We start from the raw sequence: 22,509 nt of genomic DNA on the forward strand, positions 1-22,509 counted from the left end.
TACCGTGGATGAATTCCTAAACAAGGCCCAGGGATGGATAAACCTGGAAGAGGCGCGAGCGTCAGTCGCGGGAACCAGCCAAGCCCCTGATCAGCCCGTTGGAGTGGAAACGAATGTTGTGAAAATGGCTCAAACCGTTGCACAGAATAACCAATTGGGTGGAGGCAAGAGAAAATGGAGCAGTGAGGGCGGCCAGCATGGCCTGAATAAGAACAAGCCCATGGAAAAATTTAAGCCAGTCTACGCGACTTACACCGAGCTCACAAACACTAGGGAGCACATTTTCCTAGCAAACTCTGCCCGCCTTCCCTGGAAAAAGCCGGAACCTTTGAAGCACCAAAAGGCCAAGCGGGACCCCTCCAAGTTTTGTCGATTCCACAACGACATTGGCCACAACACTAACGATTGTAGGCATTTGAAGGATGAGATCGAGACTCTCATCAGAGCAAGACCCTTGTCTCAATATGCGCAGAACAGAGTTCCTGCCAATCAACCGGCTCCAGAAGCTCTGGTGAATTAGCCCGGGCCCCGGATAAATCAGGACACCCCTCCTCCTATGATAGGAGGAGAGATATCAATGATCTTCGGAGGCCCCACCTGGCCGACACGAGAAGGGGGGCCTAGAAGAGGTATGTCAATGAGTTGAAGGCTCATCTGCCCAAACAGCAATGATTGGAGAGGCAGCCAATCATATTCATCGAGGAAGATGCTAGTCACGTCCAGTTCCCCCATAACAACCTTCTGGTCATAACCGCTAAGCTCGCCAACCGGAGAGTCAGGAGGATATTGGTCGATAATGGGAGTTCGGTGAACCTGCTGTTCCGGTCTACGCTGGAAAAGATGGGTTTTTCCGTCACCGAGTTGAAAGCCACCTCCATGATGCTGTATGGATTTTCTAGAGAAGGATCAGCGGCGGTAGGAACAATCGAGCTGTTAATTACCTTGGGAGAAGGGCCCCGGACTGTCTCTAAACTCCTCGAATTTGTGGTCATTGGGTCGACCTACGTTGATAGAATTTGAGGTCGTAACCTCCATCCACCACCTCGCAGTCAAATTCCCCTCTTCCACGGGGATATGCACGGTCTGAGATGATCAACTCACTGCCAGAGAATGCTATAGCATTTCCATGAAGGGAAAGTCCCGACCCGGGCAGCAGACGATGACCATCCAGGACGAGGACGAGGAATCTCAGGAAGTAGGATTTATTCTAGAGACAGAAAAACCTCAAAATGCCAAGGGTGAGAGTATCATCTTGAATAATGATATCGACCCCAGAATAGGCGAGGATAGGTCCGAGATCCAGACCATCGAAGAGCTCGAGGAGGTGAATATCGACCCACAAGACCCCTCGAAGATGGTAAAGCTCGTGAAAAATCTGTGTAGCAAAATGAAGGCGGAGCTGATTAGGTTTCTACAAGAAAACCTAGATGTGTTCGCCTGGTCTCATGGAGACATGGTAGGGATCGGCCTGAGCGTCATCATGCATCTTACAGAATATATATTATTGCTCAATGGAATTATGGAAAAACCAAATACAACTCTATGCAAAAATACAATGGACAAGATAATATTGATTAAATAAATATTACAACTCAATTGCTCAAAATACAAGTAAATAAAAAGATGTAGAAGAAGAAGATTACAAACTCAATACTATAACAATACAAGTAAATAAGAAGAACAAAAGAATGAAAACACAAACTCTCACACAACCAAAGTGTAGAGTAGTGGGGATCACCAACTTGAACAAGGTTCAAGACCTTTGTCCTAAAGCTTATTTCCCCCTATTCTATAAGCACTAAGGGATATCTCTAGGAAATAGCTCTCTGGAATTATCAAGCCTCAAGGTGTATTTTTCAGCCATGTGCTTTGTGGATGAAAAATGGTGTGTCATACAAGTGAGCAGTAGGCTCCTATTTATAGAGTTTGAGATACCCCTTTGAATTTCAAATTCCACCAACCCCCATGGTTGTTACCAATGTTTAATTGGATGTTTTGTGGAATTAAAATAGAGAGTTGGGAGTTACTTGGTTGTTGGAAACGTTCAAAATTGGATAAAAACTGAAATTCAAAGAAGTTGTCAGCCACTAGGGTCGCGGCTCTTGTTCCAAGTGCCGCGGTGCTCAGTAAAGTTCAGCCACTAGGGCCGCGGCGCATGTTCCAGGCGCCGCGGTGCTCAATCAAGTTCAGCAACAAATTTTTTCAGTTTTTTCCAAAATGTTCCAATTTATTCCCACTTGATTTTGTAACTTCCATACACAATATGGGAGTTAAAATCACATCTCTATCAGCCATTTCTCATATGGCTTTATGAAATCCAATCTCAAATGTGTAACATATAATATACACATTATTGGGTAATATTTGGGAGTTACAAATTTGTAACTGATTTTGTAACTCCAAAATATGTCACATTTGGACACACACATGTGCCCAATTTTGTGACTCTCAATAATATGTTACAAGGTGTGACAAATCACATTTTGTCACATTATTTAATCTAATATTATATTATATGAAATAATATAACATTCCCCCACTAGATTAAATAATCACTTTTTGTAACACTTATTTAATCAATTAAACATTATATTAAAATATAATATTCCCCCACTTGATTAAATAATCACTCTCTATAGAAACCTTTGCATTGGTGCATAAAGTAAAATGTCTTTCGACTTGAATTTTACCTTAGTGTAATTATCACAAAGTTTGTTGAAAGTTTGGTTGCCGAAGCATTGAACCACTATCCCTTGATAACAAACCGGTGATAATACACACACCTTTGCTATGTTCACTTGAGACCTCAATGTCTCTCTTTTGCACCGTTAATGGCAATGTGCACATTCCATTCATAGACTTTTCTTGAGAATAACTCCCAATTCTCATGAGGGGCGGCACCACCCCTAGATCTATATAGGTAAAACTCTTACAGTATTTTGTTACCCTAAAATACTTGTCTTTTCAAGACTGAGTTCTATTAAAAAACCTTTCGGTTTTAACCCTCATTTTGGTAACACACTAGTACTCGTATCTCAGATGGGACAAAATTTGAGTACTACTATCTATTCACTTGATTGACTTGTTATTACATATTGAACCTAATACTAGTTTGGTTACTAGTATTAAGATAGGTTACCATCAACCGTGAATCTCTTTAGGGAGTCTAAGTCCCATCTCTTGAGATGTAAAATTGATTCCATTTGAATCATTTCTTTTCTCATGTATGCATACTTAGACACTCTCATTATTTTATTCAAATTTTGTTGCTAGCCATAGTTTGATTAAAATAGTTACCCCTTTAAAATAGTGATTTTGACCATAGTCAACACCCCCACTATTTTATAGTTTAATATCCAAGATAAACATTTGAATATTAATTCTAGAATTCTCTTTGTTTCTAAAATTCTCCTTTATGTTTTAAATTGATTCCTTCTTGAATCAAAATATTACAAATAGTAACTTTAGACACCAAGCATGTCTAGATTTATCCATTCTATACACATATAGCCAATGTGATTTAAAATGTGGAATTCCAAATCACCTATTTGATAGGATGACCAAATTAATCAATTGATTAACAACAAAATAAATTGATTAACTTTGGAGCATCACCCCCACATTTCTCACATAATGATAATAAACTATCACTTTAAAATAGAAATCTCTTCATTTCTAATAAGTCATTTATCCTCCAAGATAAATCTAGACCTATGATTCTCAAAGTTCATCATGAATTCTCTATGCCACATGATAAACTCTCAAGATAAAACCTCAATGTTTATCTTGATTTATTTACTTGCTAAAACAAGGCACACTTCTTTCAAAGCAACTTTAACTTTTAGTTGTCTAAATAATCTCAAAATCACTTAAACAACTTTTGTGTATTTTCTAAGAGTCTCTTTGAGATTCTTTTGAAAACATCAATTTGACATCCATTGATTTTCTCATCAAAATAAAAATGAAAATTTCAATTTTTTAAACACTTTAAATCAAAGAAAATAAACCCTCATTGATTTATTTAAACACTTTGATTTCTTATGTTTTGTTTAAAATTATCTCCTCATCGAGATTAATTTAAACATATCACCATCTTTAACCAAAATGAATAAAGTTATCTTTTATTCACCATTGATGTAAAGATTCAAAATTGCTTCTCCAATTTTGAAAATGTCTCCTCATTGAATATTTAAGAATTATTGTCACTATATAATTCTCAAATATATTTTATTTGACCACACTCTAGACTATAAATCTATTGAGTCAATATGTCATCCCACAATTTTTGAATCCACTTTGATTCATTTTTCTTGCAATGGCAAGACACTTATCAAAAGATGTAACCCCCTTAGGTTCATCTTTTCTTATCTCATAATTGAGATGCTCAACACTTTTAATTGAGAATTTTAATTTCTCAAATTATTCTTTTATTCACAAATTACATACTAACAATAATATAGGATAAAACCTATTAACATCTCACAAATGTTTGCATGATTATGATTTCACATAGTTGTCAACATACATGACTAATATCATACTAATATGGCTCTTTATTAATATGAAAACATGAATTACAAATATCATACACACATGATTTCACATTTCTATTGATTCACAAAATCAATATATTTATACATGTCATATAAACTCATAGTTGTCATTCTAATAATTTCCCATTAACACAAAATAAGTTCTATGACATGCTAGCATACTACCCAATAATCTACTAGATTATTTACATGTTAATCACATATAACAAAAACTCAAGATATTATATTATCTTCTAATCTAACCACTAAAAAACAAAGCAGATTAGAAAACAATGAATCTCATTTATAAACTTTTCTTCTTCTCATTTCTATCACTATATGAAAACTATTAGATCTTCTAAAAAAACCAAAGAAGAGCATTACCTTATCTTACCATCTTTTCAAAGTTGGATCCTCATATGATCTCCATGGTTTCTCCTTCTATTGAAAAGGAAAATAAGCTTTTGATTGTTAGAGAATATATATTATTGCTCAATGGAATTATGGAAAAACCAAATACAACTCTATGCAAAAATACAATGGACAATATAATATTGATTAAATAAATATTACAACTCAATTGCTCAAAATACAAGTAAATAAAAAGATGTAGAAGAAGAAGATTACAAACTCAATACTATAACAATACAAGTAAATAAGAAGAACAAAAGAATGAAAACACAAACTCTCACTCAACCAAAGTGTAGAGTAGTGGGGATCACCAACTTGAACAAGGTTCAAGACCTTTGTCCAAAAGCTTATTTCCCCCTATTCTCTAAGCACTAAGGGATCTCTCTAGAAAATAGCTCTCTAGAATTATCAAGCCTCAAGGTGTATTTTTCAGCCAAGTGCTTTGTGGATGAAAAATGGTGTGTCATACAAGTGAGCATTAGGCTCCTATTTATAAAGTTTGAGATACCCCTTTGAATTTCAAATTCCACCAAACCCCATGGTTGTTACCAATGTTTAATTGGATGTTTTATGGAATTAAAATGGAGATTTGGGAGTTACTTGGCTGTTGGAAACGTTCAAAATTGGATAAAAACCAAAATTCAAAGAAGCTGTCAGCAACTAGGGTCGCAGCGCTTGTTCCAGGCGCCGCGGCGCTCAGTCAAGTTCCGCCACTAGGGCTGCAACGCTTGTTCCAGGCGCCGTGGCGCTCAGTCAAGTTCAGCAACAAATTTTTTCAGTTTTTTCCAAAACGGTCCAATTTATTCCCACTTGATTTTGTAACTTCTATACACAATATGGGAGTTAAAATCACATCTCTATCAGCCATTTCTCATATGGCTTTATGAAATCCAATCTCAAATGTGTAACATATAATATACACATTATTGGGTAATATTTGGGAGTTACAAATTTGTAACTTATTTTGTAACTCCAAAATATGTCACATTTGGACACACACATGTGCCCAATTTTGTGACTATCAATAATATGTTACAAGGTGTGACAAATCACATTTTATCACATTATTTAATCTAATATTATATTATATGAAATAATATAACAATGCACACCCTCAACTTGGAAAAGAACGTGTCTGCGAAGTCCCAGAAACAAAGACGCCTGGGTACGACCCGAGCTGAGGCCCTAGAGGAGGAAGTAGCTCGACTCTTAAAGTGCGGCTTTATCCACGAGGCAAAGTACCCGATCTGGGTCGCCAATCCCGTTTTGGTCCCAAAGCCCAATGAGAAGTGGCGGACCTGCATCGACTTTTCCGATCTAAATAAAGCCTGCCCGAAAGATTGCTTCCCTTTGCCAAGGATTGACCAATTGGTGGATGCCACGGCGGGGCACGAGCTCATGTCTTTTATGGATGCATACTCAGGCTATAACCTGATCGCCATGAATCCGGCGGACCAGGAGCACACTAGCTTCCTGACCCCAACTAACGTTTATTGCTATAAGGTCATGCCTTTCGAGCTGAAAAATGCAGGAGCTACGTACCAGAGGTTGGTAAATAGGATGTTTACCAATCAAATCGGGAAAAACATGGAAGTGTATGTTGATGACCTGGTACGTAGGCGACCTGGTGCTCAGAAGAGTCTTCTTAGCCGGTAAGGATCCCAAGGACGGAGTGTTGGGGCAAGGCAGGGAAGGACCTTATCAAATAATAGAGGTTGTGAAAGAAGGAACCTTCAAGCTAGCTCGGCTTAATGGAGAGGCGGTCCCACGAACTTGGAACGCTATGCACCTAAAGAAATATTATCAGTAATACATTTGTACGGCTTAATTAGAAAAGCCACCTTGTTTTATTAGATAATGAGACAGTTTCTTCGTATTATTGTATATTTTTGTGGGCGAAATGTTAGAAGAGCACGTTTCAAGTAACCATGCAAGTTCCTTCCCTGGTTACTTGGGGGGCATATATCCTGGAAGTAACCAGGTCCTAAACTTAGAAGTCGATTCATATTGGTTAATTGATGTTTTTCTTAAAAAGCACGAGATATCAATAGAATTGACGCGAACTAAGTTTTTAAAATCAATATCCTGGATACAACCAGGTCCTAAACTTAGAAGTTGATTTAAATTGATTAATCGATGTTTTTCTTAAAAAGCACGAGATATTAATAAAGAATTGACGCGAACTAAGTTTTAAAAATCAATATCCTCGAAGCAACCAGGTCCCGAACTTAGAAGTTGATTTAAATTGATTAATCGATGTTTTTCTTAAAAAGCACGAGATATCAATAAAGAATTGACGCAAACTAAGTTTTTAAAATAAATATCCTGGATACAACCAGGTCCTAAACTTAGAAGTCAATTCAGATTGGTTAATCGATGTTTTTCTTAAAAAGCACGAGATATCAATAGAATTGACGCGAACTAAGTTTTTAAAATCAATATCCTGGAAGCAACCAGGTCCCGAACTTAGAAGTTGATTTAAATTGATTAATCGATGTTTTTCTTAAAAAGCACGAAATATCAATAATAAATTAATGCAAACTAAGTTTTTATCAAATGCACTAAGAATAAATGGAAATAATGGTTAAAGTATATTAAAATGAAAAATCGAAAAAACCCATTGTCTCGAGGAGAAAAACCTCGTGGTAAAAAATTACAAATAATAAAAAAAAAAAAAAGTCTAGGCCCCATCCAGGCCGTTCCGTTGAGGTCACCCCTTCGGTCTCCTGCTCGCCTGCAGCGGAATTCTCCCCGGTCTCAGAGGGCGTCTCCTGTTGAAGGCGAGCCTTGAACTTCTCGAGGAAGGGCTCCCATACCTCCGGTGCCAGGAAGGAAAAATCGCCATCCTGGTTGAAGGCCCAGCAGTGATAGAGCATGGCTTCCAGGGATGAGTTGGAAGATGCCCTCTCTGCGACAAGGGCAGCCTTGGCCTCCTTAAGCTCAGCCATCGTAGTAGTCAGGCCGGCTTGTGCAGCCTCGAGATCGGTCTTCGCCGTGGCCAAGGCCCCCTGGGCAGCTTCCAGATCGGTCTTCGTGGCGGCCAGTGCAACCTGCGCGGCCTTTTCGTTTTCCTTGACAGCCGTCAAGGCAGCCTTGGCATCTCTCTCCTGCTGTAGTGCAGACGCGAGAGTGGCCTGAGCGGTCTGGAACTCTCCCTTAATCTCGTCAAACCTGGCCCTGGACCGAGCTATGCTGCGGTGTAGAGCCAAAGCCGCCTGCAAATGAAAATATAGTAAGGCATGTGCTAAAAGAGAAAGCAGAGAAAATTGACTAAGTTAACTAGGCAACCTTACCGTGAGGTTCATCCCCAGTGAGGACTCCATGACATTCTCGGGGCTCCTCGTCTCGATCTCCCGCAAGTCCCTCAAGGTGGCGTTGTAGTAATGCTCCACCGTGTAGCTCGCGGTCTCGTAGAACGTCCCTCGGAAGGCCTCGAGGAGTTTCTCCAAAGCCTGGGTGTTAACCGGTATACGCACGGTGGGAGTGGGAGCTGGCGAGGTTCCACTTGGTGTCTCCTGGTCCTGAGCTGGGACAGGAGGTCGCGGAGGAGGTGGAGGCATGTTCTCCACTGCTACAGGGCCCTGGCTCCTCCCCTTAGCAGGAGACTTGTTGACGGGCCCGGGAGGAGTCTTCTTGGTAAACCGGGGCTTCTTGACCAGGGGCCCTAACAATCCGGAAGGGGGATTCCCCTTGGAATATGGACCGTAGGACGTTGTCTCTGGGCTGTGCCATCTCTTCATCTGAAACAAAAAAGAAGCGTTAAGACACATGTAAGGTTATTCAATTAGAAGACAAATCTAAGGATATATTAAAAAGGTCCTACCCTCTGAACTGGAGGAGGAATCTATTGCCACAACCTTCGGCCACAGAGCTTCTACAGGGGACTCTAGGTTTATAACCTCGCGAATGAGAGGGGGCTCGGGCTCTGGATCAGCCTCAGGAATGGACTCCTCTACATACTGCCTAAGACCCGGAGCGACTACACCCTCCAGAAGGGAGGGCCACGACCTAAGGTTGATCCCGTACTCCTAAAAGAAGGCTGACCTAAAAGCCAGGGTGTTGTCTACTGCTACAGTGCCCTAGGGCGGCTCATGTCAAAGGATAACACCAGTTGGTCTACACACTGGAGTAAAGTTACGTTAAGGACTGGGTCATCTTAGTGGCGATGTACGAGCTGACTTGGGTTAAACCTAGCGAGCCAAAGGTCTACGGCAACCCTGTCTAAATCCCTAAACAGGTAGGGGTTACCTTGGCTGGAGGGGCCGGTTGCTACCCTGGACTGGATCCGATCTGCGTCAGGGTCCCGACAACCTCGAGGGGCCGCTTCTGACACACGAGCGGTACCTCGTCCTCCTCATCCTGCTCGTCATTCAGCGCAGCGCCCCCCTCGGGAATGGGCGCCAGCTCGCAGGTTACAGGGATGGCCCGCGACCTCCTCAAGGCCAGAGTCTGGCCCGGAGAAATTAACTTGCACGCCAGCATCGTCTCATCAGACATGAGCTGGCGGTAGTCTTTTTCGCTTGGTGGGAGCCCCGCCAAGGACTCGTATTGACCCCCGAGGGTCACCGATTTGGCCGTCCTCGCAAAAATAGCTGCACGATGGTATTCAAGTCAATGCTCATGGAAAGAAACACATCAGTGACGATTTTTCAAGCTAAGGATAGAAAGAACTTACGAGGACGGTTGAAGTAGTGGTGATCGCAGTTGCGAAACCCCGTCGACGTAAAGAATTGGTCATTAAAGTTGTTGGGATGGATGGGCAGCTCGATGACCGCAACAGAGTTGAGAAAACGGGTCACGTAATAGAACCCGTCGCCTCACCCCCGTTGATCTGGGCTGGTCTTGAGGCAGAAAAAATAGAGGATGTCTGCTGGTGTAGGGACCTCCCATTCATGCTTCAGGAAGAGGTACCTGAGCCCCGCCAGCAGACGGTAGGAGTTCGGGGGTAGTTGAAAGGGAGCCAGATTCACGTAATTTAGAAAGTCCGCGAAGTACTGGTTCAGAGGAAGGAAGGCCACAGCCTTGAGGTGTTCATCACTCTAGGCCGCGAACTCCTCGTCGAGAGGTGTGCAGCTCATCTCGCCCTCGAAGGGAGGTCGGACAACAAGAGTGCCTGTCCCAATTTCGATGTTATGGGACAGCAAGATCTTATTGACCCTCCCTTGGGTCGTAACCTTCGATACTATCCTCTCGGCCTCGAAGAAGGCATCAGGTCCCACCTCGACCTCTTTCTCCACGGTGGGACCAAAGTGGGGGATTGGAGATTCAGCAACTATCTCTTTCCCCTTCCTGGCCTGCTGGGATGACGAGCTGGCGGCACTCTTTTTGGGCATGTTCTTCCTGGGCCCCATCTGGTCGCGTAACGAACAAAGATGAAGAAATTTTAGATAGGTGGCCTAAAAATAGAAAAGGGAATCTAGCGCAAGAAGTGATTGTTGTACACAAGTTGAGGTAATCTCAGCCCACGGTGCGTGAGGCTACGCGATGCTGTGATCACGCGCCTGTGTTTCCAACGGATCCCCGATTGTCTGGGATCTGTGTGTTAGGAGGGTCAGGATAATGTTTTCCTTGGGGGGAAAGTTTCAAAAAAGCAAAACCGCCTAGGAAGAGTGACCCCTAAGCTACCCGGTTTTGCACCCCAGAAACCTATCACCTTCCCCCCTCCAAACAGGCATCCCAGAAAAAACTACCCAGAAGTTATCTTTCCCTATACATCACATTCCTAAACATGTTCTCAAATGATGAATGCCCCTAGGATAAAAACCTACGCACAAAACACCAGCCAAAAACAATCTACTGTGTGTGACTAAGAAAGAAGTTAACCTAACAAAGGAACGGAAATATCACAAAGTGCAACAGGCAGAGGACTTACAGTGTTTTTGCCGTATGAAAGTCACAAAGAGCATAGGATTCAGATTCCTGGTGAAGCCTTTAAAGCTGGAGTTGCGAGAAAACTCTTGTGGCAAGAGCGTAGGGATCTCTGGGACGACAACCAAAAGAAGAAAGACTTCTGAGGTTAAAGAGGAGAGAAGATGAAGAAAAAAAAATAAAATAAAAGGTGGCTCATGCGAAAGGTGGCCAACCTTATATATACGTAAAAGGCAAAGGGATGAGGATTGTTCGATCGCGTCAATGCGGGATACAAGGGTCATAACTCAAGAGACGAAACAACAGCCAAAGATAGGCTAGGCCATTTAATGTGATTATCGGAAGACGGACCGTCGCCAACCACGGTGCTCCACGTGTCTGATACCTGCGCAGTGGACGGGACATGAAGAGTCGAAAAAAGGAACCTAAAAGCCCCCGCTGTGGTCACAGATGACATCATGTGTCACGAGCAGAGGCTTGGGGGGCAAATGTACGCCCTAAATATCCGCGAGTTATTAGCTAGCTGGAAAAGGGCATAATTCAGTCTGCCACGTTTAAATCATCCACCCGGAGCTACTACTACAAGTCTCCACCTCCCTAGCCCGAGTTGATCAGAGAGTTAGCAGTCTACTCGACAGCAGAGGATCAGCAGTATGGACATCACGAGCTAGCGCTACATCAAGCTCGAGGTGCAGCATATATTTGATACTTGAATCCTTGTAAAGGCTACCACGCAATGTAAGCGTACGCATATCAAACATCACGTGTCTATTCCATTCCTGAATTCTCGGACACGCAGTATAAACGTGCGTGTTCAAGCTTCCCACGACTGGTTTGGGCCATGCAGCCCATTATCCCCCTTACCTATTGATTAGACAACACCTCATTGTTAGGTTTTAGGAATTAATCATCAGTGTCACAGAAGTGACATGACGAGTAAGAAGGTCACGGGATGACCCCCTTTACCAACGCCCAGGTATCCTCTCCCTATAAATACCACGACCCTGGGCGTTGCAAGGGGTTGGTGTTTTTGTGGTAAAGAAACACTCTGTAAGGAATTCTCAAGAGATATCAATAATATTGACTGGTGGACTAGAGGGATTTTAACCTTTGAACCCCCTAAAAAGGAAAGGAGTGATAACCTTCCCCCGATACTAATTTCGCCAGTTTAGAGTTACGACACTTTTATAGTACGGTTCACGATTTAGCACTAATCCATCCCATTTATTCGTATAATTACCTGTTAGCGAAGAACCGCGTCAACAAGTACCAAGTTCGTTTCTTCACATCTAGCCAAGACTTGTTCAGAGTTAGTCAAACAAGTTTCAATGGATTCATCAAATACTGAAAAATCGTCCATGAAGACTTCAAGAGACTTTTCCACTATATCTGAAAAATTCACCATCATACAACGTTGGAAAGTGGTGGGAGCATTGCACAACCCAAACGACATCCTTCTAAAGGCAAAGTTGCCATAAGGAGAAGTGAAGGTAGTCTTCTCTTGGTCTTCTTGCACAATGGAAATCTTATTATAGCATGAATACCTATCAAGGAAACAATAAAACTCATTTCATGCCAACTGATCAAGCATCTGATCAATGAAAGGCAGCGGGAAATGGTCTTTCCGAGTAGCCTTATTCAGCTTTCGGTAGTCCATACAAACACGTCACCCTGTCATTGTTCTTGTGGGAATCAACTCATTATTTTCATTAGCCACCACCGTGACTCCACCTTTCTTATGAACACACTGAATTGGGCTGGCCCAAGAACTATCTGAAATTGGGTAAACAATTCCATAATCAAGCCATTTAATTATCTCTGTTCTAACCACTTCCTTCATGATAGGATTAAGCCTTCGCTGCTGCTCAACAGAATTATTACAGCAATCTTCCAACAGAATTTTATGCATACAAAATGAAGGACCTATACCCTAGATATCTGCCATGGTCCAACCAATAGCCGTTGTATATCTCTTCAAAACACCCAGCAACAAAGGCCCTTTTTCAGCTCCTAACATGGCTGAAATAATCACAGGCAAAGTCTCGTTATCTCTCAAATAGGCATACTTCAAGTGATTAGGCGAAGGCTTCAACTCTAACTTTGGTGACTCTTGAATAGAGGGCTTAGGAGGCTTAAAATTCCCTTACGACAAGTCCAATGACTCAAAAGGCCTCCTAAATTTAGTAAAGGGCTACTTTGACTCCACCCATGTAACTTGCCTTTCTTCCTCTTCACTTAAGTCTTCAAGCTTTTCAAGTGACCTTAAACCCATTCCATCTTTAAAAGCTTCCTTGTGGAATTTTTCATCGACAATTATCTCAATTACACTCAGTCGAGAGCATTCCTCAATCTCATCTGGAAACTTTATAGCGTTGAAGACATTAAAAGTAACTTGTTGGTCATTCACCCTCATAGTAAGCTCCCTGTTTTGTACGTCAATCAAAGTCTTCCCGATAGCTAGAAATGGCCTACCCAAGATAATAGGAACATCTCTATCTGCTTCATAATCAAGAATGATGAAATCTGCTGGAAAAATGAATTTATCAACTTGCACAAGTACATCCTCAATCCTTCCTTTCGGATGTGCCATAGATCGATCTGCTAATTGCAAAGTGACTGTGGTTGATCTTGCTTCTCCAATCCCCAACCTCTTGAAAATTGACATGGGCATCAAATTGATACTAGCCCCCAAATCACAAAGTACTCTACCAACATCTCTACCACCAATAGAACAAGGAATTATGAAGCTACCCGAATGTTTGAATTTAGGAGGAATTTTATTCTTCAATATCGCACTACAACCTTCAGTCAAAGCTACCGTTTCAAATTCTCCAAGCCTCATTTTCATAGTTAAAATGTACTTAAAAAATTTCACATAGTTGGGCATTTGCTCCAAAGCTTCCACCCACGATATATTGATGTGAAGCTGTTTTAAAACATCTAAAAATCTTCGGAGTTGACCATCTTGTTGCTGCTTTTGAAAGCGCTGAGGAAATGGTTGAGGTGGCTTGCTCATAGACTTCTCTCTTGCATTTTGCTGAGGAATTGCTGCAGCAATTACTTCAGGATCAGAATTTGATATTTTTGAATTCATAACTCTGTCTTCCTTTTCCACACTACTTTGGATTGAAGTGAGCTCACTGTTGCTCTTAGAATTATCCTCAGTCAACTCCAGATTTTTACCACTTCTCAAGGTAACCGCCTTGCAATGCTCTTTACCATCTCTCCTTGTATTTTCAGTATCACTAGGCAAGGTGCCTTGTGGTATATTCTTTAGCTCATTAGCTAGCTGCCCCACTTGAATCTCTAGGTTCCTCAAGGATGTCGCTTGGCTCTGAATCACAACATCATTCTTGGCCATATATTCTTTCATTAAACTCTCCAAAGAGCTTGATTGAGACACTTGAGGAGGAGGTAGTTGAGCTCTTGGTTGTTGTTGAGAAAACTCTGGTGGATATGTAGGCTTGTTTTACATTGGTGCTCCTCTTGAACTAGCACCTTGACCCCCCATGAGAAGTTTGGATGCTGCCTCCACCCCAGATTATAAAAGTTCGAGTATGGGTTATTACGGTTGGCATTTTGATTCCCCACATAACAAACCAAAGCGGGATTCGAAGGACAACTCTCAAATGTGTGCCCATCTCCACAATAAACACAAGACACATCTACAACTTGTCCCATAGGAGCTGGTGGTACCATTCCCCTCAAACTCATGTTCTTTAGAAGGTTAGTCATTGAAGAAACTTGAGCGGTCAAAGTTGTCAATGCATCCACTTCAAGTACACCATCCACTTTTCGACTTGTTGAGTCTCTAGCATTGGACCATTGATAATTGTTGCTAGCTATCCTCTCCAAAATCTCATATGCTTCATTGTAGGACTTAGAGAGAATAGCCCCATTAGCTGAAGTATCCAACACCATGCTAGTGGAAGAATTGAGCCCATTATAGAAAGTTTCCATTTGTATACAATGTGGAATCCCATGGTGTGGGCACTTTCTCAATAACTCCTTGAATCTCTCCCACACTTCACAAAAGAATTCATCTTCCGGGTGCTGAAAATACATGATTTCATTGCGAACTTGGCTTTTTTGGTGGGAGGAAAATACTTTATCAAGCATTTTTCAGTCAACTCATTCCAAATAGTCATCGAGTCGGGAGGAAGGGTGTTTAGCCAAGTTCTAGCTCGATCCCTCAAAGAGAAAGGGAACAATTTCAACCTTAGGGCCTCGTCACTTACTCCTTGTAGCTTGAAAGAATCGCTCATCTCCAAAAATGAATGAAGATGAAGATGAGGATCCTTAGTAGGCAGCCCACTAAATTGAGCCACTGTTTGCAACATTTGGAACATCATGGGCTTTAACTCGAGTTGGGGTGCTTGAATTTTAGGCCTAACAATGCCCGGATTGAGCTCATTGAACATGATGGCGGCATACTCCCTTATGCCTCTCTCTATCATTGGCCATAGCAATCGTGTTAGCGACATTATTAGCACCCTCAACTCCTTCAACCTCTTCCGCCATATTAAGGTGATTTAGAGCCTGTTGTTCCCTTAGTCTTCTTCTAACTATTCGTTTAATCTCAGGGTCAATAGGAGCTAGTTCAATGTCCTCTTGCTCGTTCATACAGTAGGTCACCTGAGAAAACACAAGAGCAAGCAAACAAGGTCAGCTCAACATAGAAAAATAAATTGCAAGTAATTTATATTACACAAATTTCTAATTCCAATCCCCGGCAGCGGCGCCAAAAACTTTTTGTGAAAATTAATATTTGATTTTAAATACGCAAGTGCACGTAGTCACACAAGTAATACAATAATAAGTGGATCGTCTCCACAGGGATTGCAAAATAGAAAAATAAGCAAAATAATTACTAATGAACTTAAAGGTATTAAAAATCAAATGGGTTGTTTATAGGCTAAGAAAAATATTAAAGAGATGGAAATACTGAAATTATAACTGAGCCAAACAAGAAAATTGGAAGAAATATATGGATTGTAAAATTGACTTGAATGATTGATTCCCCCTATGTTAATTATCCTGAACAGATTGTGGCAGCAATATTTTAGCAAAACTCCCAGGTTAACAAGAATTCATTAAACATTCATAAAAATTTCCCAAAGTTCATGATATTAATTCTTTTACCTAATTAAACATATTCCTATGCCAAATCAAATTTAAGAATGCAATTCAAGGTTCAATTCTCAAAAGTTACACAAGGAAAATAACACATCCCTATGTTACTTTCGTACATAATCTATCCTAGATTATGACTTGTGTCATCCAAGTTCTTTCCATTACATTTAATCCTTCCAGCATTAAACATAATTAAATATCTTGACATTGCTGGCCAAGTAACAACAAGAAATTAATAATAAGCACACTTGAATGAACAAGAAAGATTTTACTAAAATAAAGTGCAAGAAACTACTACACCATAACATAGGGTTCATCGACAATTCAAGCCACATAAAAAATTAGTTCATAGCTGAGTTAATAAACATTAATCCACATTCAATACAGCCCATAAATATTCAGATCAGAAATCAACTTATAAAATATAAAAATGAAGTTTAGAAATAGAAGAAAGAACAAATCCAAATGATGCTTGAGCTTCTCTTTTTCGTCCTCCTTCTTTCTTGCCTGATTAATGGTTTTTCTTCCTTCTTTCTTGCTGTTTTCTTTTCCAAAAATGGTTTTTGTTCCTCCAAATGCGGCTGGCCCTCTTAAAGTATAATCTAGGTTTCCAAATTTGGCCAGTTAAGTACAATATTGCCCCTCATTTTTGTATAAAATGTGGGTCTCCTCTTTTCTTTTGACATTTACTCCCAATTTTTTACTCATGCTTTCTGTACTTGCCACCTCAGCCATTATTCCAGCTCACACATTGACTTTCCAAGTGTTCCTAGGTGTCCAAAAGCTGCCTGATCAAAATGCTTCAGCAAAATCTAATTTGCTGCTGCAAACCTGCTAACTCAGCCATAAAAAATGCAACTTAGATAGTTTCACATGTTAGTTCATTCTTTGTACAAATATATATCCATGAAACTACTATCTTCAACCCATTAGCTATTAAAAACTATAAAAATAACTAAACTTAACTAAGATCATAAAAACACAAAAGTTAGCTACAAAATCTAAAAATAAACTAATATAACCCACGATTTTTTTCACAATTATAAGTTCAAAAGCACATTAAATAACTCTTTATTCAAGACTTATCAATACTTTATCATCATTTTTTGACATGTCATACGTATTACCTACAGAGTGTTTAAAATTAGAATGCATCTCATATGACTAGAAACATGTCTTAGGATTGTCCCTTGTGATTATATGATTTATGTGATGGACCATATAATAATAAATCTAGTTTTAACTAGTTCAAGAGCGGAAATAGATTTTAAAAGTAGTTTAATTTCTAGTATTTAATAAAATTATTTTAATAAATAATAAATGATATTCCTAGTAATTATAGCAAATTAAAATTGAATTAATTAGGGCATAGTTCTATAGTTTTAATTTTGCTTAATTGGATTAGTAATTATTAGAATATCATTTGGTAAAAATAGATCACTTTATTTTTACAAACTAATTAAAAAGCATAGGATGTTTTGAGAAAACACATATTTTAAAGTATTGAGTGGAAGAGGGAGTTATGACAATAAGTCACGTGGTCTTTATTATTAGTTGGCACTGAGGTAACATGGAGAGGGTCTCGTGGCACCATTGCTTGTGTCCCCCTAAGGAAGGCTTCTAAATGTGTTATTCTCAAGGCAAACTTCTTTAAGAATAGGATTTAATGATGTATTTCAAGTTTGACCAACCCCAAGGCACACTCTTGAGTTAAGTCATTGATCTAAAATAATGGGTTACACTCACAAGGTACATTAGGCTTTCGAGCAGACTAGTGTATCCTTGACCAAACAAGCGGTTGTTTATAAGTCAAAAGAAAAATGTTGATTTGAGTTTTCACTTATAAATTTAAGAAATTGTCTCAAAATTAATTTGGAATTAGTCTGACCTACCCTAAGGCTGGTCCATTAATGTTCAAATTAATTAATCATGGAATTAGTAATTATTTTTTTTATGTGTTCTTTAATTGTTGCATTCATGCATCACGTTTACTATTCCGAAAATTACTGATATTTATTATATGCATAAATTCATTTTTGTTTATTTATTTATTCTCAGCAAAGATGTCTATTGGTGAATTACACACCGATGCTTTTCTTAGATCTTTGGTTTTTGAACTAGAAAACATGCAACACTGGTTTCGAGGCACTTTGACCATGTTTTCTTATAAGAAATTAATGTCAACCGTCTGTAAGAAACCTCCAACAGAACCACATTTGGCTACTATCTATGAAGCAGAAGAAAAATATGCGAATTGGATGAAATCCGATCAGTTGGCACGTTATTGCTTGCTTTCAACCATGCCTGACGAAACAAAGGAAAAGTATATACACTATGACTCAGCACATGAGATGTGGCAAGCAATGACAAAAGAAGTCTTTGTTGAGTGTCATCATTTGTAACAAACGAAAAAGGTAAATGAGATTTACATATATTTTTTCAACTTTGAATAGTAAATTCAAATACTATGAATAGAAAATTCAATTTTTTAATAGTAGATTCAAAAATATATGCCACTAATCTATTTTTCATTGTTTTTCCTTTTGCAGAATCAGAATCCTAAAATAGAGGAAGAGACTAATGAGGATTTTGACAGCCAGTAAAGTTAGATGAGATGGAGAGTAGTTTTATTTAGAAATTTTATTGTTAGTTGAACAATATAAATTTCTTTATTTTGTTTTAGAAATTCTAGATTTTTTTTAACAAAGAAAACTAAAGTCTAGAAATTTAGTTTATTATTAGTAATTTTGATTATTAATGTTTGGAAAATTATTTCTATTTTTTCATGAAATTTATTTCTTATATTAACAAAGTAGTTGTTATCTAAAAAATTATCTATTTACTTGTTATGAAAATGCTTTGGGATACAAAAATTTACATACTTATAATGAATGACAAATTATTTATTTAATTCTGAATTATTTAAAACAGCTAATCCTATATCTATTAAACGCAAAAGACTGATTCTGATATTGAAACATATCTGTGGCACTTGAGATTAGGCCATATTGGTCTAGATAGAATTAATAGGCTTGTGAAGGATGGTCCTTGAAGAGAACTATCTATTGGATCTCTCCTTGTTTGTGAATCTTGTCTAGAAGGCAAGATGACCAAGAGACATTTCCCTACCAAAGGTTCAAGTGCTACAAAACAACTTCAGCTGGTACATATGGATGTTTATGGTCCACTTAATGTACAAGCAAGAGGAGGTTATGAATACTTTGTCACTTTCATTGACGATTATTCAAGATATGGTTACCTATACTTAATGCAAAGAAAATCTGAAACTTTTGGAAAGTTCAAAGAATTTCGAGCAGAGGCTAAAAAGAAATTAGGTAAATCACTGAAAGTTCTTCGATCTGATCGAGGAGGAGAGAACTTGGATTTTGAATTCGAGGACCATCTGCGTGAGCATGGTATTCAATCCCAACTCATAGCACCTGGAACGCCACAACAAAATGGTGTTTCAAAAAGATGGAACATAACGTTACTAGATATGGTTAGATCAATGATGAACTTCTGGGGCTATACGATTCAATGTGCTCTATACATATTGAATGTTGTTCCATCTAAGTCTATCCAGAAGACACCCATGGAATTATGGAATGGTTGTAAACCTATTTTACACCATTTTTGCATTTGGGGGTGTCCTGCACATGTGCTAAAATGAAAGACAAGGAAGTTGGAATCACGGTCTGAAGTGTGCATGTTTGTGGGCTATTCCAAAGAGACTATAGGTGGAATTTTCTACCGTCCCAAAGAAAATAAAACATTTGTATCAACAAATGAAACTTTTCTTAAACATGACTATATTAATAACCATAAACCTCGCAGTAAGGTTGTACTGGAGGAGATGGTCTCGAATGAAGTTGCAAAGTCACCAGCAACAACCAATGAAAAACTACAAGAGGAAACTGCTAGTTCTGGTCAGAATAGTAGAGATCCTCGTTGTAGTGGGAGGGTTAGTAAGCAACCCATACGCTATGAATAAAAAGTTCAAATGCTTGTGTTTGACACAAACAAAGATGATTCATTGACATTTAAAGATGCAATGAATGATTCTGACAAGGACAAATGGCAAGGCACCATGAACCAAAAATGGAATCGATGTATTCCAATTCTATCTGGGTTCTTGAAGATCCACCTGAGAATATCAAGCCCATAGGTTGCAAGTGGATATTCAAGAAGAAAAGAGGAGCGTATGGGAAAGTAGAGACTCTCAAAACAAGGCTTGTAGCCAAAGGCTACACACAGAAAGAAGGGGTTGAATATGAAGAAACTTTTTCTCCTGTTGCCATGCTAAAATCCATTTGTATACTCTTATCCATTGCTGCATGCATGGATTATGAGATTTGGCAAATGGATGTCAAAACAGCTTTTCTGAATGGCTCCCTTGAAGAAATCATTTACATGTCTCAACCAAAAGGGTTCGAAGTAAAAGGTCAAGAGAAAAAAGTTTGCAAGCTTCTTAGGTCCATCTATGGACTCAAACAAGCTTCTAGATCTTGGAATATTAGATTTGATGACACAATTAAAACGTTTGATTTTGAACAAAACATTGACGAACCATGTGTCTATAAACAAATCAAAGATGGTGTAGCAGTATTCCCTCGTTCTTTACGTTGATGATATATTACTGCTTGGCAATGACGTAACATCATTATCAAAGGTAAAGAACGGGTTAGCTGAACAATTCCAAATTAAAGATTTGGGAGAAGCTAAGTATGTTCTGGCATTCAAATTCTTAGAGATAGACAAAACAAGTCTTTGGCACTGTCTCGAGCAACTTATATTGATAAGGTGCTAGAACGCTTTAATATGCAAAACTCCAAAAAGGGTGAATACCAACCCATTCTGGAGTAGTGTCCCAAAACACCTCAGGAAGAGGAAGATATGAGACAGTATCCCTATGCCTCAGCGGTAGGCAGTCTTATGTACGCTATGCTATGTACAAGACCTGACATTTGTTATGCAGTAGGGATAGTCAGTCGTTATCAATCCAATCCTGGTTTGAGTCATTGGATTGCAGTGAAGAATATTCTTAAGTATCTTATAATTACTAGAGATTATATGCTTGTATATTCAGGTGGAGGCCTGAACCCCATTGGTTACACTGATTTTGATTTTAAATCAGACAGAGATAGTCGGAAATCAACTTCTAGATCAGTGTTTACTCTTGGAGGAGGAGCAGTAGTCTGGCGAAGTATTAAACAAACCAGCATTGTAGACTCCACCATGAAAGTCGAGTATTTAGCAGCTTGTGAAGCAGCTAAAGAGGCTGTGTGGCTCAAGAATTTATATTCCGATCTGGAAGTAGTGCCAGATGTGGATAAGCCACTAGTCCTATACTGTGACAGCAGTGGGGCAGTAGCTAACTCAAAGGAACCACGGAGTCACAAGAGGGGAAAGCACATCGAGAGGAAGTATCACTTGATCAGAGAGATAGTTCACTGAGGAGATGTTGCAGTTATGAAGATAGCTTCAGAGCATAATCTAGCAGATCCTTTCACAAAGACTTTATCTATGAAATCTAATAAGGAGCATGTAAGAAACATGGGAATGAGAGAAATGCCTCATTTGCTTTAGGGTAAGTGGGGGATTGTTGGGAATTGTGCCCTGAAAGCATATGTAGTAGAAATTTTTTTTAAGAAATAAACAAATAAATTGAATTTGGTATGCATATATTTTATGGACTATATTATTCCGTGATAATATTAAGTAAATATCAGAAAAATTCCTAAGTTCATATATGTGATCTGAACCACGTATTGGTATGGGAGGATTGTGATTGAGATAAATGAACTTGAATAGTTCACAGTAAAATAAAGTTATGGAATCTTTAGATTAATTACTACAAGTACGGTCCACTAGTATTATGAATACATGTGATCTAGATCCGGATTACTAGTGTAGTAGGACACTTTAGTGAATGTGCTTTAGATATTAGAGAATATATAGAACTGGACCAGATATGTTTATTAATACTTAGTTAAATACTGTTTCGAAGTATTAATTAAATATATCAACTGATGATCATATACAAATAGATCTTAATCCTGAAGTTACTATGAACTCTTGCTTATGTTATATGAGTTCTTTGATTCACTCGTTAGGGTTTGTCAGAATAATCAGGCTAGAAACTTTTGTTTTGGGAACTCATTAATGTAAATGGCTGGGGACATAGTATACAGATATGGAATCTATACATTCTTGTAAAAGATTGAATAATGGTTCTCTTAAGGGTTGAATTTTGGGACTGAAATGTTATTGAGCTTAAATTCATAATTTGGTTATGAATTAACCTTCACTAGTAAAGTCAATGGTACTTAAGGAAACAAGATATAATTAAAAGGGTAAAATGGTAATTTTATTCCCTGTTAATTATGAACCATTACTAGATGGTTACTTTGTATGTAATGATTATATCAATGGATGCTTTACTGTTATAACGTACTCAGTAAATGAAATGTCTATAATTACAAGAGTGCAGTCTCATATTTATAGTAGAGTAATCATGAGATTAATAAATTAAGATTATTTAATTAAAGAGTTTAATTAATAATCA

At 38.9% G+C, this 22,509-nt stretch overlaps 1 protein-coding gene and 1 non-coding gene across 2 annotated transcripts; one reads left to right on the plus strand and one right to left on the minus strand.

The window, feature by feature from the left end:
* Positions 1-12,054: 12,054 nt before the first annotated feature.
* On the minus strand, positions 12,055-14,172 carry LOC133815414 (uncharacterized). The gene is made up of 2 exons (XM_062248258.1): positions 13,031-14,172; positions 12,055-12,355 (listed from the first exon to the last, which is right to left on the minus strand). Exons 1-2 carry the CDS (start codon positions 14,170-14,172, stop codon positions 12,055-12,057), a joined length of 1,443 nt encoding a protein of 480 aa, XP_062104242.1.
* A 615-nt stretch (positions 14,173-14,787) lies between these two features.
* Positions 14,788-14,893, plus strand: LOC133820707 (small nucleolar RNA R71). Its single transcript, XR_009887108.1, has one exon. It is a non-coding gene; the product is annotated as a small nucleolar RNA R71 (small nucleolar RNA).
* Positions 14,894-22,509: the final 7,616 nt, after the last annotated feature.

The sequence above is a fragment of the Humulus lupulus genome, chromosome 2 (genome assembly GCF_963169125.1).
Source record: "Humulus lupulus chromosome 2, drHumLupu1.1, whole genome shotgun sequence".
Taxonomy (NCBI): Eukaryota; Viridiplantae; Streptophyta; class Magnoliopsida; order Rosales; family Cannabaceae; genus Humulus; species Humulus lupulus.

What these genes read in the sequence shown, in the direction of transcription:
- LOC133815414 (XM_062248258.1), bottom strand. Translation starts at nt 14,172, where the DNA reads ATGGCCAAGAATGATGTTGTGATTCAGAGCCAAGCGACATCCTTGAGG. An exon ending in TTAAGTGAAGAGGAAGAAAG is followed by an intron (nt 12,356 to 13,030) that starts GCAAGTTACATG and finishes TTTCCTTGATAG; the next exon opens with GTATTCATGCTATAATAAGA.